Source organism: Anas acuta, chromosome 22 (genome assembly GCF_963932015.1).
Source record: "Anas acuta chromosome 22, bAnaAcu1.1, whole genome shotgun sequence".
NCBI classification, from domain to species: domain Eukaryota; kingdom Metazoa; phylum Chordata; class Aves; order Anseriformes; family Anatidae; genus Anas; species Anas acuta.
In genome coordinates, this window is record NC_089000.1 from 6,578,737 (window position 1) to 6,596,165 (window position 17,429).

The 17,429-nt window shown below is 55.3% G+C and overlaps 2 protein-coding genes across 4 annotated transcripts; one reads left to right on the forward strand and one right to left on the reverse strand.

Annotated features, from left to right (window-relative positions):
• Positions 1 to 2,757: 2,757 nt before the first annotated feature.
• On the reverse strand, positions 2,758 to 7,359 carry PHF13 (PHD finger protein 13). The gene is made up of 4 exons (XM_068658440.1): positions 7,193 to 7,359; positions 6,327 to 6,428; positions 5,555 to 6,107; positions 2,758 to 5,163 (listed from the first exon to the last, which is right to left on the reverse strand). Exons 1-4 carry the CDS (start codon positions 7,229 to 7,231, stop codon positions 4,937 to 4,939), a joined length of 921 nt encoding a protein of 306 aa, XP_068514541.1. The 5' UTR covers positions 7,232 to 7,359; the 3' UTR covers positions 2,758 to 4,936.
• Positions 7,360 to 7,490: 131 nt separating this feature from the next.
• On the forward strand, positions 7,491 to 17,342 carry KLHL21 (kelch like family member 21). 3 transcript variants are annotated; one of them, XM_068658430.1, is made up of 5 exons: positions 7,491 to 7,579; positions 8,339 to 9,469; positions 11,203 to 11,608; positions 13,909 to 13,981; positions 14,289 to 17,342. In XM_068658430.1, the coding sequence occupies exons 2-5, from the start codon at positions 8,428 to 8,430 to the stop codon at positions 14,580 to 14,582; spliced, it is 1,815 nt and encodes a 604-aa protein (XP_068514531.1). In that variant the 5' UTR covers positions 7,491 to 7,579; positions 8,339 to 8,427; the 3' UTR covers positions 14,583 to 17,342. The 3 variants fall into 3 exon arrangements, with proteins under 3 accessions (XP_068514531.1, XP_068514533.1, XP_068514532.1); XM_068658432.1 differs by lacking the exon at positions 7,491 to 7,579 and adding an exon at positions 7,670 to 7,946; XM_068658431.1 differs by lacking the exon at positions 7,491 to 7,579 and adding an exon at positions 7,670 to 7,861.
• The last annotated feature ends 87 nt before the right edge of the window (positions 17,343 to 17,429 follow it).

A 17,429-nucleotide genomic window follows, 5' to 3' on the forward strand; every position in this document is an offset into this window, starting at 1 on the left:
TCCTGATCTTAAATGCCCTGCTGCAAGTAACTGTAACAAGAGAATTAGATTTCCAAAAACAGGCTTACTTGAGCTGGTCTGTAAGAGATGCCCCCACTCCCAAACAAGTTCATACAATTAAGTGTTGTTCACTTTTTTAAATAAAAACAAAACAAAACTCTTCAGTTGTGACCAGCTCCTGCTGTAGGTTTTTATTTCACTTATGATCAATGTTCTGTTGATCTGATATTAAATGTAAAATATGAAATAAATTATATTTAGCTGAAAACTAGCCACCGTTCCCTTTGCATCTTTAGGACAGTATTGAAAATAAACTCTGAAAATCAAGGGTTGCAAGTTGTATAAATGTTACTGCACCCCATGTCATATCCTGCTTCTTGACCTCTTTTGATTGATCGTATCTGTAGCTAGCTGAACTGAACAGGACTTGCCACCAGAATTTCCTTTTTCATGTCTTGTTACTGCCTGACGTACATGGTCAAGAGTGATCCTCATTCTGTGTTGACTAGGATGCAGCAAAATGCTCCCAGTGGGAGTAATGAAAATTAAGAGTTTTGCATAAGCAAGTGCAAAACGGTGACAACCTATTGACTAATTACAAAAAAATAGCATACTCCTATAGCTAGCAGAGCAAATGACACTGAAGAGTTTCTGTGACAAGTTTGCACAATAAAACAATACTTCTGACAAGTTCCTGAGAGGCAATTCCTGTTACCATTCAAGAGACATTATCTATTGTAAAACGCAGATATATAGCAATACAATTTAAAAAAATGCTTTGATGCTTCAAGATGTTCCATGGTATTACTATTAAAAATACTGAGAGGTAGAAGCACGTCCTTCTGCTCCAGCAGTTAAAATGTGTAACAGGGTAGCAGCTCTAGGTGTAAACTTTAAAATGTGTGGTGACACCTCTTTCTCTAACTGAGCTAGCAGATGCTTAAAATACCATAATGAGGATCCAGGAACGTGTGCTGGTCTTTTCTGCACAAGCCTTCAAGCTAGAAATTCCTGAGGCGAAGGTACAGGTTTAGGATTTACTTCTTGTAGTCTTCTGTGGTCTTCTGTACATGCTCACATCTTTGACAACCCTGTGCTCCTGCTGTCTCAGTACGATTCAGCCAGTGAAGGACTGCAAGGAATGAGAACTTCAGGTACCCGTTACATTGGAAAAACCTTATCAGCCTCCTCCCATGTAAGTCAATCAATGCAGTGGTACCTGAGGACAGCTCAGCCACCTGGCCACGGCTTGGATTCGAGCATGTGCTTTCTTCATGGCAATTTGTTCTTAGCAAAGAAAATTTTCTCCTGCGTTCCCACTCTATTATATCATCCCCCAGCATCTCAGAATTATCTCTGCTTAATTGTTGAGTAGTTCACGCAAGGAACAGGTGAATTTTACATTTGATCACTTGAATTTGCAACTCATTAAAATAAAATTACTGACATGGGCCTTGCCCCTGTTCCTTTGCTAAACATAGTAAAAAAAAATGCATGGAAATAATACACGGATTGTATTTTTCCTGCAAGGTCATCCCTCCAGAGATAAAGGCTTTTGTTTTCCCTTCCTTGCAATTACTACAAGTGGCTTTTCACATCTGCGAGGCACAAGGCTCACTCCTTCAGCAGGGTCTTCTCCCCAGCAGTTGATGCATTAACTCCATTTTTGCTTCCTTGCAGTGTGTGGCAAGCATTGCTGGATTGTGTCCACACGGTGGAGTCTGGTTCCTGCCTGTCTCCCCCATTAGCCCCAAGTCTCAGCTTGGTCTCCTGCTGAATACTTAGTTACCCCAGCCCACCTCCTCTCTTCTTTATTTTCTGTCAGTCAGTGCTCAGTTTCAGAGATTGTGGGAATAGCCCCACATGAGAAAATGCTGCTTTCAACAACCCTGTGTGTGCTGTGAGAAACTGCCATTTTCCAGCTTCACCCTCCTGAGACTTCTGTTCACTGCTCTGTACAACTCAAAGTTACAAATAGAATTAAAATAGAAGCTATAAGGAGCTAGGGCTCAGCTTTTAATATGACTGAGTGCCATTTACTCAACTCAGGACTTGGGTAATCTTAACTTTGCCAAGCTGTTAAGAGAGGCTGCTTGCTTTGAGTGTGTCTGGCTGAGCAGCATGTCGAGGTTGTGGCTGGTACAGGAGCTGAGGAGCAGCAGCAAGGCACAAGCAGCACTTTGGCAATTTTGGGTCCTTGATGCCTCTGCTGCTCACACCTGCTCTCAGCACTCACCTGTGGGGGCAGAGCTGCCCTGCAGCCAGGCTGCTCTGGGGATGGAGGGGGAGGGAAGGGTTTCCCCAGGGGTTTAACAAGGGTCTGGGGTGGTCGAGCAGGTGACTTTTTGTGAGGCAGGGGCAGTGCAACCCAAGAGCTGGTTCCCTGAGCATCCTGAGCAGGGCCCTCTCCCCCCAGACTGGCCCAGCCTTCACCCCCTTTGGCAGACCCCCAGCCCCTCTAGGTTCCTGCAGCACCTCCCTCTTACCCCTCCCGACACAAGCCCAGCCACCCCAGGCGCTTGTCCCTGCCCTGGGCTCCACCACAATTTACCTTGCCCAGAGCAGAATCAGGAGGGACACTGCTACAAAGGCAGGGAAAGCAGGCCCCTGTCAGGACACGAGGGGGAGATCTGCTTGGGGTACTCCTGTCTTTCCCTGCGTGCATATCGTTTAGGGAAAAGGGCTTCTGGTTGAGTCTTGCTGCCCCCCAGCACAAATGTTTTGCACACTAGTAAGTCATACTAGCAGACTTTTGAATCCAGAATAAAACAGAGACATTGTTCATTTGTTCCACATTTTAAAAAAAAGCATGGTTCATTAAAACAGTTTTAATGAAAAAATAAAGTTCTGAATTAAACTATAATTATACATGGCTGAAAGTGATGAACTAAAAGAATGGAGATGTTACTTTTTTTTCTCTGCTGATATTGTAACGTGCTGGACTTGTCAGACACCATCTACTGGGATAAATCTGAAAAGGTAACAGAACAAGAGTCAGTCACATTGATTAGTATCGAACCTCTGTAAAAAAAAAAAAAAAAAGAGGCAGGTTCACTTGGCCATTTAACATTTCTCCCATAAAAATTTCAGGAACACATTCCACAGAGGTCCAGCTGAATTGCAGACACGCTGTAAACACAAAAATGCCAATACTCAGAGCAGGTCCAACCCTCACAGAGCTTGCAACCAGGATCTTCCAAAGCCTTTCTGTTCGCAGAGTGAAATGGCAGCATTTGAGAACTTTGGTTATTTTTCTGGCTGTAAGGAGCAGTCGGGCAGCCGCAGGGGGCAAATCTTTGGCAAACTCCTTGGTGGTTCCATTTAGCTTCTGGAAGGCAGCAAACCACAGTCAGGGGCTTGGATTGACAGAAGCTGGAGCTGGTTTTCAGAACCTAGAGTCGGTTGTTACAGCATGGTGGGACAGGATTTTGATGAAGAACGTGTCTCCTGGTCAGCCAGTACTTGGGTGAGGCAGTCTCTGACCAGCTGTGTCTGCAGGACCAGCAGACACACTCCTGTCAGCGCTGACCTTGCTGAAGCTGCACTCCCCTCGCCTCATGGTCCCAGCAGGACAGAGAACGTGCTCATCAGGCATAACTCAAGAGAAACACCTCAAAAACAAACTCAATTTGTGCAATACATACAGCTTGCTCTGTTTGGTCACTGAGGGACAACACCTCGATCTTGGTGGCCTTGCAAACAAGCCTGGGCTCCCTGTCACGTTTCTGAAGAGACCTCCCACGGGCTGAGGCCCCAGGAAGGCCTGCCAAGGGACCGCAGCATTGGTGGGGCCTCTGCTCTCTTGTCCTTCCCAGAAGCAGATGGATCTTCTTCACTGCGCTTCACCTTGCTAGCTGCATAGCCCGCATTTGCTCTTATCTGTGTAATTTGCAACCGATAGGTTAAAGATTTTGGTTTTCTGGTTATACATCCAGTCTCAAAAAACAAAACTGTGAAAACAAAGTCAATTTGTCTGTAGTGCTCAGATGGAAATGATCTAATCCCGAACCAGACTGGCCAGGTTCTAAGTTTACTACAGCCCCTTTTACAGTCCATGCTTTAATTCTGGGCTGAAAAAAGGGAGAGTCATTGTGTTCTTGAAACAGCACCTTAGAGTTTAACAAAGGGCCGGGAAACAGAGCAAATGGTATCCCCCCCACACACACATTTGAGCCAATCATGCAAAACAAAGTCACAAAAAATCACTGTTAAGAGACTTCTAGGAAATCTGATGTCAAGTGTTTTCCAGCACTGCCCATCCAGAAGGAGGACTGTTCTCTTCCTTGAAGCGCACCAGGCCCTCAGAGCAGGAGGAAGTCCCATCCTTACTCAACCAATGCCAAATCACAGAACTCGCCTCCTGCCCGAGCCCACGGAGGAGGAGGCAGATCACAGAGGCCGGTATGCATTCGCTCACTCCTCCGGAGCCTGAGAATATCTGAGATCGATACATAAGGACAAACGGGCAGGTATAATGTTACATTAAAATTAGAACACGTGGCCATTTACTTTTCAGACTCTTCACACAGATTCCCTCTTCCTCCTCCTCCCTCTTCAGAGGATGAGTTTCCTAGCACAGAGAAGTTTTGCAGTTTCCCAATGGGATGAGAAAAAATACGTGGCAAAGGTATTATACATTCCCAAAACATCATCCAACCCATAGCTGTAACTGGACAAAACCCCGCCGAACCCCAGGGAGCTCCAGCTGTCCTTTGAGCTCCTCAGTACTTAGCAGCAGTTCTGACCAGTCTGCTTCCTCCAGCCCCGGCCGTCCACAGCTCTGGGAGACCCCAGCCCCGGTGCCGCAGGCAGGCTGGGCGGCCCCTCGGCCCGAGCAGCAGCAGTTCGGGGGAGCTCTCCCCAGCTCCCGGCCGGCGCCTGTGCTTTGCACGGCTCGCCTGCCCGCCCACGCAGCGCGCCAGCGCGCGTCCCTTGCCTAGTCCAGAAAGCGCCTGCGCGAGCCCGTCCGGGAGCGGTTCGAGCGGCGAATGTCAAACTTGGAGTCCCGGCACTTCTGGCATATGTACACCTCTGGGACGTTCGACTTGCGGATCTTGGCGCAGGAGAGGTGGATCCAGGTGTGGCACTCGTTACACTCGATCATCGGCCGCCCAGCAAAAGGTTTCATGCAGAAGCAGGTGACGAGGTCCCACGAGTCATCGTCTGAAACGAAACGCAGCAAGTTACGTCTCTGACTCCGGACAGATCTTTCAGCTACACCGGGAGTTATTTTGTTTCCAATCCAAAGGAACTGCCTGGCTTTCAAAGGCAGGCACTTTGCTGACTTTTCCATCAATGAGACACTAGTCTCTGCAAACTCCTGCTCAGGAAGAGCACAAAAATGGCTGTAGTCCAGGAGAGCAGAACTTGTTGCTTCTATAGCCACAAAAGTTGTCAACCTCACCCCCCTCACTTTCCTCCCAACAAAACTGCTAATTAACTCGGCACAGGCAACGCACCTTTGTATTCTGCTCATGCTACACTGGCAGTAGCACCAATGCTTGCACCCGGCCCATCACCTCCCACGCCACCTCCCAACAGCCAGGCCACCTACCTGAATCCACCATGATGTCCTCGTCATCACCAGTGCCGTCCTCATCCCGAAAGACGACCTGCTTGCCCTGGCGAATGACCGTTCTCTTGCCCACGCTCTGTATCTCCACCGTCTGCTCGGCCGTCACGGCAGGGTAGGAGACGCTGGACGGCGTGTCAGAGTCCCACACCGAGCTGTGCTCGGTCACAGACTGAGGGTCGCCCTCAGACGAGGGGCTCATCGGCGTCTCTACAAAAGAGTCCTCTGCCTCCAGCTCCAGCAGCTTCTCCTCGTAGTCTTCCTCCGCAGACACCTCCATTTCCCTTCTCTTCAGCTTTTTCTTCTTCCTGATCTTATCAACTTGCTTTCGCTCCGGCAGGAAGCTGCCGGGCTTTGCCCGCTGGAACAGGGAGCCATAGGGTTTAGCTCGCTTCAGCTGACTGAAGTTCTTTCTGTTCTTGGCAGGAAGGGAAACCGAAGAGGGGGCGTCGTTGAAGCGGGGATCCCAGCTATCGCTGTCGATCGTGCCTCCGGTGCTGTTGGGAGGGCTGGGGCTGTTCCTCAGCGGCGTTTCCTAGAGAACAGCAGAAATCAGATCCCGGCACTGCCTCGGAGGCGGCGCACGTGCGGTGCTGCAGCGCTCGGCACTCCCGTACCGCGCCCTCCACGCCGCGGCGCTCCGCTCGCCCTGCCCCGCACTCCCGCTCCCCACACCCAGCGCTGCCGTGGGGGCTCCGGGGGGCCCCGGTAGCAGCACGGCACGGCCAGTACCGGCAGCGGGGCTGCCCCTCACCTCCTGCGGGTACGGGATGTAGCCGGCGTAGGCCAGGACGAAGGTGCAGAACTTGTTGAAGTCCTCCACGGTGCGGTGCCGCCGGGACGCGGGGGAGAAATCCTGGAAGGGGGGGGGGGGGGGAACAGGACAGGGAGGGGTCAGCGGCGGCGCCTCCACCACGGGGCGGGCACAGCACGGCACGGTACCGGGGGGGGGGGGGGGCACGGGGCAGCGGCGGGGCCCCCCCGGCCCCCTCCCGGTTGCCGCTGCCCGGATCCGGCCCCCCCCCAGCGCCCGCTCCCGGAACCGAGCGCCCCCTCCCCTCCCTCCCCTCCCCCGCTGCCGGAACCCGCCCCCTCCCCTCACCCCTCCCCTTCCCTCCCCTCCTCCCCCCGCTGCCGCTCCCCGGGGGCCGCCCCCCCCCAACTTCTCCCGGTGCCCGCTCCCCCCCCCTCACCCCCCCCTCCCCCATTCCGGTGCCCGCTCCCCCCCCGCCCCTCCGGTGCCCCCCCCCCCCCCCTTCCCCCCTCTCGCCGGGCCCCACCCGCCACCGCCGCTCCCCGCCGCGCCCCGCCCCCACCCCCCGCGGCAGCCCCCGAGCTCCGCCGCCCCCCGGGACCCCCCGGGACCCTCCGGGACCCCCCCAGCCCCGCTGCCCGGGCCCGGTACCGGCCGCCACGGCGGGACAAGGAGTGGGGGGGGGACACCTCCACCACCCTCCGCCGCCCCCCGCCGCCCGGCCGGGCTGAGGCTCCGCACCCCAGCGCCACAAAATGGCCCCGGCCCGGCGGCGGCGAACGGGCACCGGCGGCAAACGGGCGGTGGAGGGGGGGGGGGGAAGCGGTGAGGCGGCGGTGAGGCGGCCCCCCCCGGGCACAGCTCACCTCCGGGGCGAACGGCGAGGCGCACGAGTCCGAGTCCATGGCCCCGCGGGGCGGGTGGCGGCGGCGGCGGCGGGGCCGTGAGGAGGGGGTTGTGAGGGGGGGGGGGGCAGCGCCGAGCCCCGCGAACCGCTCGGTACCGGCGGGAGGCGGCGAAGGGGCGGCCGCTGGCGCGGGGGCTGCCGGGAGCAGTAGTCCGGCAGCGCGCGGGGGATGCTGGGAAATGTAGTGCGGCGGCGCGGGGGGTGCTGGGAGATGTAGGCAGGATGGGCCGGGCGTGGTGGAGGGGCGGGGGGGGAGGGTTGAGCCGCGCGGGGGGTGCTGGGAGCTGGGGGGGGGGGCGCGCGCGGGGGGTGCCGGGAGAGGTCGGGGCCGCGGGGGCGGCGCGAGGTGAGCGCGGGCGGCGGGGGGGGGGGGAGGGGAAGGGAGAGAGGGGGGGGGTCCGTGACGGGTCCGTGACGGGAATTGGGGGTGGGGGGGGCGGGGCGGGGCGGGGGGGGGACGGGAGGGGACGAGGAGGGGCGGGGGGGGCCCTGCCCGGGGCCCTCCGAGCGCCTCCCAGCGCGGGCGGGGCCGCGGCCGCCGCCTCAGGGCCCCGGGGCCGCCCCCCCCCCCTGCCCCGCCCCCCCCCCCACCCCCCCAGCCGGCAGCCGTCGGGAGCGGCGCGACCCCGTGAGTACCGCGGCACCGGGACCACCGGCACCGCCCTCAGCGGGGGGGCCTCGGGGCCCGCTCCCCTCAGCCGGGACCGAGCCGGGTGTGGAGCGGCCGGGGGGGACCGGGGGGGAACCGGGAGCTGGCGCGGGGCTGGCGGGGAGGGGGAGCCCGGCGGGACGGGCTCAGGGCTCGGTGCCGGGGGGTGCCCGGGGGGCTCAGACCGAGGTCGGGCTGCCCGGGGGGCTTCACGGAGCGGTCCCGGTGCTGCGGGGCTGCTTCAACCCCGGGGATCCCGAGCACTGTGAGCTCCTCGCACCGTGACTCGCCCCAGCACGGCGGCTGCTGGCAGCTGCAGGGCGTTATGCAACCGCTGCTGCCCGCCGTGGGGACGGAGAGCGGCTGCCGGGGCTGTTCAGTCCGTCCCGTGTCCCGGCCGCAGGACGTTTCTCCCCGCACTAACCCCCCTGTGTTGTTTTTTTCTCCTCCCGACAGCTGCTCTCAGGGTTGACCCAGGGGCTCCGCACCGGCTGTGGCACAGCGCGTCCTCCTCCTCCTCCTCCTCCTCCTCCTCCGGGCAGGGCATGGCAGCAAGCACGGGCAGCAGCGGGACGGCAGCGGCGGCAGCAGCAGCGGCAGCAACCGGGGAGCCAGCCCATGCGGTGTCCCTGCTGCGGGGGCTGAGCGCACTCCGAGCGGAGCGGAGCCTCCTGGACGTCACGGTGGTGGCGGGCGGCCGGGAATTCGGGGCTCACCGCGCCGTGCTGGCCGCCGCCTCCGGCTATTTCCGCGCCATGTTCGGCGGGGCGCTGCGGGAGGCGCGGGCCGAGCGCGTGCGGCTGCACGGCGTGGAGCCCGAGTGCCTGGCGAGGCTCCTCGACTTCGCCTACACCGGCCGCGTGGGCGGGCTGGGCCCCGACATCGCCGAGCGCCTCCTGCGCGCTGCCGACCTGCTGCAGTTCCCCGCCGTCAAGGAGGCTTGTGGAGCCTGGCTGGCGCGCCAGCTGGAGCCTGCCAACGCGCTGGACATGCAGGACTTCGCCGAGGCCTTCGCCTGCCCCGCGCTGGCGGCCGCCGCGCACCGCTTCGTCCTGCGGCACGTGAGCGAGCTGGGCGCCCAGCTGGAGCGGCTCCCGCTGCCCCGCCTGCTGTCCTACCTGCGTGACGACGGGCTCTGCATCCCCAAGGAGGAGGCCGCCTTCCAGCTGGCGCTGCGCTGGGTGCGTGCCGATCCCGCCGCCCGCGCCCCGCTGCTGCCCCAGCTCCTGGCGCACGTCCGCCTGCCCTTCGTGCGCCGCTTCTACCTGCTGGCCCACGTGGAGGGCGAGCCGCTGGTGGCCCGCTGCCCGCCCTGCCTGCGCCTCCTCCGCGAGGCCCGTGACTTCCAGGCCGCCCGCCTCGACCGCCACGACCGCGGGCCCTGCGCCCGCATGCGGCCCCGGCCCTCCACCGGCCTCGCCGAGATCCTCGTCCTCGTCGGCGGCTGTGACCGTGACTGCGATGAGCTCGTCACCGTCGATTGCTACAACCCACGCACCGGCCACTGGCGCTACCTGGCTGAGTTCCCCGAGCACCTGGGCGGGGGTTACAGCGTCGCCGCGCTGGGCAATGACATCTATGTCACCGGTAAGTCACCGGGCTGCAGTGCGCCAGGGCACTGGGTGCTGCTGGCGGGTGGGGCACAGGCTGAAGCGTCCCAGGTCCTCCCCAGAGCACCGCGAGGGCCTTTCCAGGGAATGAAACAAACATCGCTCAGCACAGCCCGCTGCCTGTGCAGCGCCTGCCTCCTGCGCTGCTCTCATTCCTCTTGTCAGGAGCTCGCCTGCTCCTGGAGGTGGAAAAACAGCAGGGCTCGTCGCCTGACGCTGAGTGCAGCCCAGGGCAGGAGGTGCACGTGGTGCAGAGCAGCCTGCTCGGTTCTGTCCCAGCCTTGGCTCTGGGTCGTTAACGTCTGTGCAGGCAGGAGGCTCATAGGAAAACAGCCGCGTCTTCGAGGGGTGCTTAAAAAGCAGCTGTAACGCTGCTCAGGCACAGTGTGGTTGCAGCCTGAAGACTCCAGGACTTCAGAGGCTCCTGGCGTTGGTGCTGGATGGGGATTTAGCAGCTGATCTCAATCTGGGAGGTATTTTGGTGTGACTAATACTTCTGAGCACGCAGACAGAACTCCCAGGACTTGCGCTGGAGAAACTTTCTAACTGCTTGCTCTGGACGACAGAAGTGACTTGAGAGGGGTTTTGAATTTCTGGCTGCCAAGTGTTTGGGTTCAGAGCCTGTGAATCACAAGCCAAGCACGTGCTCGAGGCAGCGTCACGTCAGAAAGCCCCGGGTGCCCTGGGCTTCGGCGCAGCTGAGGCACTGAGGAGTGGCAGGCAGCGTGTGTGCGTCACGGTGTCTCCCCCTGCATACGTGCTGGCTCCTGACGATCTGCTGGGGCTGTAATTACTTCCGCAGAGGTGACACAGGAGTGTGAATTGGTTGTTAATCTGCACGTAGAGAGACTTTCTTTGAGCTGTATCCCTTAGCCAGTGGCAGTCCTGTGGTGGTCGCAGTGATGTAGAACAAACACCTGGGAGCTCAGGTGCTGCAGAACAGCCTGCACCGACTGCACATTGTGCTGTTAAAGATTTGAAGCGCAGGTTAGATGGAGATGAACAGAAAACTGTTCATTCTCTAGCTGTTAGCAGGGAACGAGGTCAGATTTTAAGGCAGAGCTGTGAAAAGGAAAGACTAACATCCAGCCAGTTTGTGTTAACGCCTCTGTGTCCCACGGAAACCTTCCTGAGCAGGTACAGGCAGCTCTGGGGGTGCTGTCTGCTGAGAGCCCCCTGCTTTGGCGAGGTCGCTGCTGCTGGAGGTGGTTCTGTGTAGTGTCAGTGTCATTGCTCAGCCGCTCGGGAAGGCTGGAAGACTTCCGTGCTGCTGACGGGAACAGTGCCTTGGCAGCTGGGCACTGCTGAATGCGAATCTCTGCTATGTCACAGTAGCTTCTGGAGAACAGCAGAGCAGGGATTGCAAAACGGGAAAGAAAATGATTATTTGGAACGAGGGAGGCCGCTTGTTTCGAGTCATTGCTGAATAGTCAGTAGAAATTCTTGGCTAGCTGGGAAAGCAATAGTCCAAAAGTTTGTTAAAATCCTCTCGGTGCAAACTACTGCGGTCCCCTAAGTATAGAGATGTTTTCATAATGTGTGGCTCTGGGACGCAGAAAAGTGCAGGTGGGTATTAGACAGGTGTAGCTGGAGGGCATAAAAAGAATTGGGTCCCGAGTCGAGCCCTCTCCTCCAGCACCTTGCAGCGCCTCCCCTCCAAGGACTGTGTTTTGTGAAATGCCTCTTGAAATGTCGTGTGCTGTGCTGCAGGGGGGTCGGATGGCTCAAGGCTGTACGACTGCGTCTGGAGGTACAACTCCAGCGTGAACGAGTGGACGGAGGTGTCCCCGATGCTGAAAGCCAGGGAGTACCACAGCTCCACAGTGCTGGACGGGCTGCTGTACGTCATCGCCTCCGACAGCACGGAGCGCTACGACCACGCGGTGGATAGCTGGGAGGCTCTGCAGCCCATGCTCTACCCCATGGACAACTGCTCCACCACCTCGTGCCGCGGCAAGCTCTTCGCCATCGGCTCGCTCTCGGGCAAGGAGTCCATGGTTATGCAGTGCTACGACCCCGACAGCGACCTCTGGTCCCTTGTCAACTGCGGCCACCTGCCTCCGTGGTCCTTCGCGCCGAAGACGGTGACTCTCAACGGGCTGATGTACTTCATAAGGTGAGCAGCGGCGGCTGTCGCGTCCCTTCTGGCCCTGCTTCTGCACTAGGCAAGCAGGGGCTTCCCCGGGGAAAGTGTCTGGATTTCACAGGTGGTCACATGAGATTACTGAGTCAGGAAAGCAAGGCAGGGCTTCCCCTGCTCCGCAAACTGCCACGCTTCCTTGTTTTAGTTCTGCTATAGATGAACCTCAGAGATCTATGCCTGAAATCCCGTACAAATATCTGAATTTAAACCCAAGAGTTGGGGAAATAGACAGAGCTACAAATCTGGCTGATGTCGGCAGTTGTGCTTGGAATAGACTTCTCAGTTTTCTTGGCTTCTGGTTCAGTCCCCCTCGCTGCTATAAATAAGTGAGTAAGCGCCAGGAAAACGTTAAACTGTAGCACAGCAGAGTGCATCCTCTGTCTCAGCAAAGATAGGAGGACTGAAGATGAAATGATTGGTCACTATTTTTAAACGCCTGCTCAAACCTGGGACTTAATTACCCATCTGAAGCCATTCTAGTGGAGCAAACACATCGGTTATCCACTTCAGTAAAAATAAACTAGAAGGCATGCTGGTGCCGAGGTATTTCATCCTGTTGTGTTGACTTTGAGCAAACATTGACTTCTGTGATGGCCTCCAGATGCTTCTCTGCTTTTTTCAGTCCCCTCTTGGTCTTGCATAAAGCAGCAGGTTCTACCAAAGCCCCTTTGTTTGTTCTGCTTGGCTTTGTTCTCGCTCAGCTGAATGCCTTGGTTCCAGGCACTTGTTTGCAGGCAGTAGTTTGGGTTACTTTTTTCCAGCAAATACTGTCAAGGTGATTGAAGCTTCAGGATTTCTGATCGTTTAAGCATCGGCGGGAGCTAATGAGGAAACTCCCTGGGTCAAGGTTTTCTCCCCCTGTTTCATGTGTTGCAAGGTGGGCTGGTGCTCAGACGCCTGCAGTTAGCAGCTGTGCCTGCTCGTTGTTCTGACCAGTTCTGAGGAAGGTTTTCAGGACAGTGTCCTCGGGACTTGAGGTGCTCGTTTACAGCTGCCCATGCTAAAGGTGTTTCACTCAGGTGAGCACCCGTTCAGTTACAAGTACGTCTCTGAGCTGAGTTGCTGCAAAAGCAACTCAAACTAAAAATTGGGTTTTAAAACGTGTGTCCTAGAGGAGCCTTAGGAGTATTTGTTCAGAACGTAACCAGCAAGTCCCACAGCACGCACCTCGGCTTCACCGTGGGGCCAGCAGGTGGGTTTCTAGAGGCACCGGTTTGCTAACTGGGTGCTGATGTTGTAGGTGAGATTTCTCGTTTATGTTCACTCCCTCTCCCAGTCAGATTGATGTCAGAAATCCATAGGGATGTCTTGTCACTTGGGCAACAAACAACAGCGTATGAAGTTATCACAGACAAAGAGGCGAAATCAATGGGAATGGAAATTCAGCTTGATCAGCAGTTGAAGAATAAAGTGGAATTTTCTACTTTGAAGCCTTTCAAATCCATCTGCAGCAGGACTGTCTTGGACTGACTGACAGCACTTCTCTGGCCACCCTGACCTTGTCCTCTTTGCATTCTGGTGCCAGCAGTGTGCGTTTCTGTGTTACAAACATCCCTCACCTGTTGCTGTCGTGCTTGATTCTTGCAGTGGTGAGCGGGTAAAAGAAGCCTTGGGGGATTATGCTGCCCCGTAAGCTCTTCTGTTACAGTTCTCTGGCCTGTCTAAATTTGGTGTTGGCAAACAAAAAAATCCTCAGGCAGTAGGGATCCCGTTACTTTAACTGCATAGAGGTTTAAGTCTCCAGAGCAGTGCTGGTTTTTCTTCCAGACTCTTAAGCACTTGGTGCCAAAGCCTCTCAAAGAGGCTGGCAAAAAGTCAGTCTGTGAACACATCCACCACAGATGCAAACTCACAAACAGACCAAGTTTGGGAAAGCCCTCAGGATTGTCTCCAAATTGTCTGCTGTACCTCATAGGTAGTGTCCTAAACCTCAGTGGACACCAGGAAGTGTAGGAAGTGTGGCTTTGCCTGTGGAGAAGTGCAGAAGTGGCAGTGAGGCTCTTTGGGTGTAGGTCGCTAGCACTGAGCACTAGGGAAGCCCTCATGTGTACACGTGTGATGCCTGGCATTGCATGGTGCATCTACAGAGGTGCAGCACAGAGCTATGGGTGTTCCCTGGGGTTGAGCATCACTGCTGGGACCTAAGAAGCCCAAACTGGAGGCTGGGCTCTGCACTGAGCACAGAGCCTTCATACAAGGGCTGTTGAACTCGGGGCTTCACAAGGAGAAGGTTTTGAGAACACGGAAGAGTAATTTTGTGTTATCTCCTGCAGAGATGACTCAGCTGAAGTGGATGTTTACAATCCAGTGAAGAATGAATGGGATAAAATCCCTGCCATGCTCCAGGTAAGATGCTCACCAACCTACTGGATGCCTTTCGGTGTTAAATGGCTCGATTTACTTTTGGGAAGCAGGATTCTGGCGAGGTTGTAACCCACTGAGCACGGAGTGCATTTAAACGTGCGGGTTACCTGGGAGGAAAGTTCATGCTGGCTGTCGGTGCCGGTTCAGCACCGCGTGGCCGTGCTGACGTGGGGGGAAGGCAGCAGCTGGTGAGCGCCGGGCCCCCTCTAACTTTGCAGTAGGAAGACTTCTGCCTCCTTGGGCAAAATCCCCCTCCTAATTGTGGTGCCTCTTCTTGCTTCATTCGTAGGTTCACGTTGGGGGCAGCGTGGCCGTGCTGGGTGGGAAGCTCTACGTCTCCGGCGGCTACGATAACACCTTTGAGCTCTCAGACGTCCTGGAAGCGTACGACCCCGAAACGCGAACGTGGAGCGTGGTGGGCAGGCTCCCTGAGCCCATCTTCTGGCACGGCAGCGTCAGCATATTCCGACAGTTCATGCCGGAGACTACGCAGGAGGATGACAGCATCACGCTGGACAACACCATCAACTTGAACAGGCAGCGCCAGGACCTCCACAACCAGAACCTTAACGAGCTTCGTTAGCAGGGGAGCGCGCTGTCCCTGGCTCGATGCGAGTTCGTTATCCAGAACCAGTGTTGCTTTGCGAGAAGACAGAGGCAAATTGGTGCTTGGAAACAAACACATATACTGATCAGTAGAGGGAGTAAAAATTCTGAATGTTTGAAATGCTGTTGTAGAAACCTAGCTGGCAGAACACGAGGCCTCCGGGCGCAGCGGTCCTCAGTCCTTCTCTGTGGGGGCAGAAGGCGCAGCACTGCTCACAGAGAAGACCTGAGAGGCAAACTCTGAAGAAAACAATAGTGTTAACCATCACTGCAGCATCACGACTTCCAGCTTTTGGTCAGATGCCTTTCACTTTGAGCTCCTTCACCCCGTAACACTTTGTTTGTCACCAAAGTCCTTTCTTCAGTTTCTTCCTATGGAGAGAAAAAAAGGAACGGAAGGAAATGGGCAGGACCGACCCCCCGACGGCCTGAGCCTGCTGCGGCAGGAGGGGTCTGTGTGGTAGGACTGTGGTCTGCAGCCTGCCCCTGCTGTGTGCTTCAGAGGGAGGCAGGCCACTCGCACATCTGCCTCCGTGGAGTTCGAGGGGAAGAGACCTTCCTGAATGAGGTTACTGTGAGAGTGTAGCCCATCCCATCGTGTCACCATAGCCCTTGGCTCCTGTCCATGCCCTCGGAAGGAACGTGTCTGTAGAGCAGGGATCTTAGAGAGTTTGGGGCACGAAGCTTCGCCTGGCGTGTTGTCTGAACTTGGTTCTTTGTGTGTTGTGTTGTTGTGTTGTTTTTAAGTCTTGTCATTGAAACTTCTGCAGGTGTTTCTTTTCCTGTCCTTCCTAGAAGAACACTTTTTTCTTTCTTTTTTTTTTTTTTTCCCCTCAGAACACCTTTATTTATCTTTTAATGGTGTTGTTACAACTAGGGTGCCTTCGTTTCTGGTCACCCAAACTGCACTGTTCTTTAAAGGAAAAAGGAAAAGTGAATCCCCCTCAGCTGGCTTGTGAAACAGCTTCTAGGGCTCATGACTCATGCCAGAGGCCCTCAGGAAGGAGCCTTCCTTCTCCTTTACTATTTTGACAGAATTTGTTCCAATGGGGTTTTTCAGCATGGGGCTGAACATAGCAGAAGATGTCTGTGTGGCTTGTTCTGTGACTCATGACTAACAGAATTTACTGTCAATTCTTCTATGCCAGGCTGTCAGCACGTGCTGTGTTGGGCAGGTAGGCCCTGTGTATCGAGGGCAAGTTCTTATTCCTTCACTGCTGTAAAGGAGCTGGGTTGGAATTCTGCTATTTTAAAAGGAAGAAAAAAAAAAAGATTGCCTGGAAAGGTAAGCACAACTTCCCTAAAAGATTTGCCACAGACCTGTAGAAGAAAAGCTGGTGGTGTTTAGACACCGTGGTGCAGAAATGCATCAGCTGGTGTGAGGCAACCTGCTGAACCCTCGGAGAGTTCTCGTGCCTGTCTCATCTTCACTTTGCAGAAGCTCTTGGAATCTGAGTAATTGGAAAATGCTGCTGAGGTCATTTGGCCAAGGTGTAGGAGTTAGCAAGAGTGTTGTGGAGTGAAAGTTAGTTATTTTAGGGTTTTCTTTGTGTGTGTGTGTGGCACGTGTAAGATTTGCCTTTATACTTGCTCAAGTGGCCTAGGTAGCGTGAACTGTGTTTCCTCAATATACCTTCAGCTGAAGAGAAGCTGCTTGCAGTTTACTTGTGGAATGTTTCTTGAAAAAGAAAACAGGATTGCAGTATGGCCCATCTGAAAATGGGCACTGCTTCCAGAAAACTGTAGTGTAATAGTGGCTGAAATGGTGGCTAGATTTGCTCTTTTTTCTGCCTTTGGTTTTTAACCAATAGGAAACAAAAAAAAAAAAAAGGAAAGCGGAAAGCCCGTTGACTTGGCTTGCATGCCTTCTGGCTTGCCGTTGAGTGCATCAGAACACTATCTCTAAAATCAACACGTTCACAGCTTTAAAAATCTGTTTTGCCTTGAATACTATTTTATGCTAAGCTACTTAGCTGTGAAACTTGAGAAAGCTGTTTATGAAGCTTGGGCTTTGCTCAAAGTCTGAAACTTTGACAGTGCCTTGAAACTGCTGCTTGCGGCAGAGGATCCACGGCGAGGTGGGAGCAGCAGGGGTCCCCTGGGCACAGCGGGCTCTCCTTGCTGGTTTTGTCTTTAGGCGCAAGGAAGTGGTGTTGCATGAGCTGCTGCTGGAGCTTTCCTCCTCGTGGCACAGCGGGGCCGGGGCGGTCCCCGTTGGGTGGAGGAGCTGGCCAGCGGGACACACAGCCAGCAGCTCAGGGCCCACTCCCCCATTTCTGGGAGAATCGCCGCATCCCGCCGTGCTGAGCCTGCACACCGAGCCACCTGGCTGCACGGCACTTGGTGTGTGGGGACAAAAAGCAGCGGCTGCGACGTGGCAACACTCAAGACCTGCGCAAGTGTGAAGACCCCGAGCTGCCTGCACGCGCTGTACGGCCGAACTTGTGTTGCAGACTGAAGTATTTATGCTGAACTCTAACTAGTACGTACACTATATCTCATACCGTAGTGCTCACTGCTGGACCTGCCACCCTGAAATTCCTGAACCAGCTAAACGATTATGGATTTGTATTTATTTTTTTGTAAAATCCATTGCGTCCAAATCTTTGAGTACTGTTTAAATACCATCCTTTGAAACAAAGGCATTTTACATTTACAGATAATGTATTTTTATTCTCATAATTTGTTTTAAATTTACTTGCAACAGTCAAGTTAAATAAAACATTACATAAATCTCTATGTTTTTCAAGAGAAAAATTACTAGAACAAGGTTTTGCTGAGGTGTTTCTCATCCTAGGCCTGAGGTGCATTTAAATGGGAGAGC

Excerpts from the sequence above, each read along its gene's own strand:
- PHF13 (XM_068658440.1), bottom strand. The coding sequence starts at position 7,231 with ATGGACTCGGACTCGTGCGCCTCGCCGTTCGCCCCGGAG. Across the intron at positions 6,429-7,192 it reads CCTCGCCGTTCGCCCCGGAG|GATTTCTCCCCCGCGTCCCG; the intron begins GTGAGCTGTGCC and ends CCCCCCTTCCAG. Across the intron at positions 6,108-6,326 it reads ACATCCCGTACCCGCAGGAG|GAAACGCCGCTGAGGAACAG; the intron begins GTGAGGGGCAGC and ends GCTGTTCTCTAG.
- KLHL21 (XM_068658430.1), top strand. The coding sequence starts at position 8,428 with ATGGCAGCAAGCACGGGCAGCAGCGGGACGGCAGCGGCGGCAGCAGCA. Across the intron at positions 11,609-13,908 it reads GGGCTGATGTACTTCATAAG|AGATGACTCAGCTGAAGTGG; the intron begins GTGAGCAGCGGC and ends TATCTCCTGCAG. Across the intron at positions 13,982-14,288 it reads AAATCCCTGCCATGCTCCAG|GTTCACGTTGGGGGCAGCGT; the intron begins GTAAGATGCTCA and ends CTTCATTCGTAG.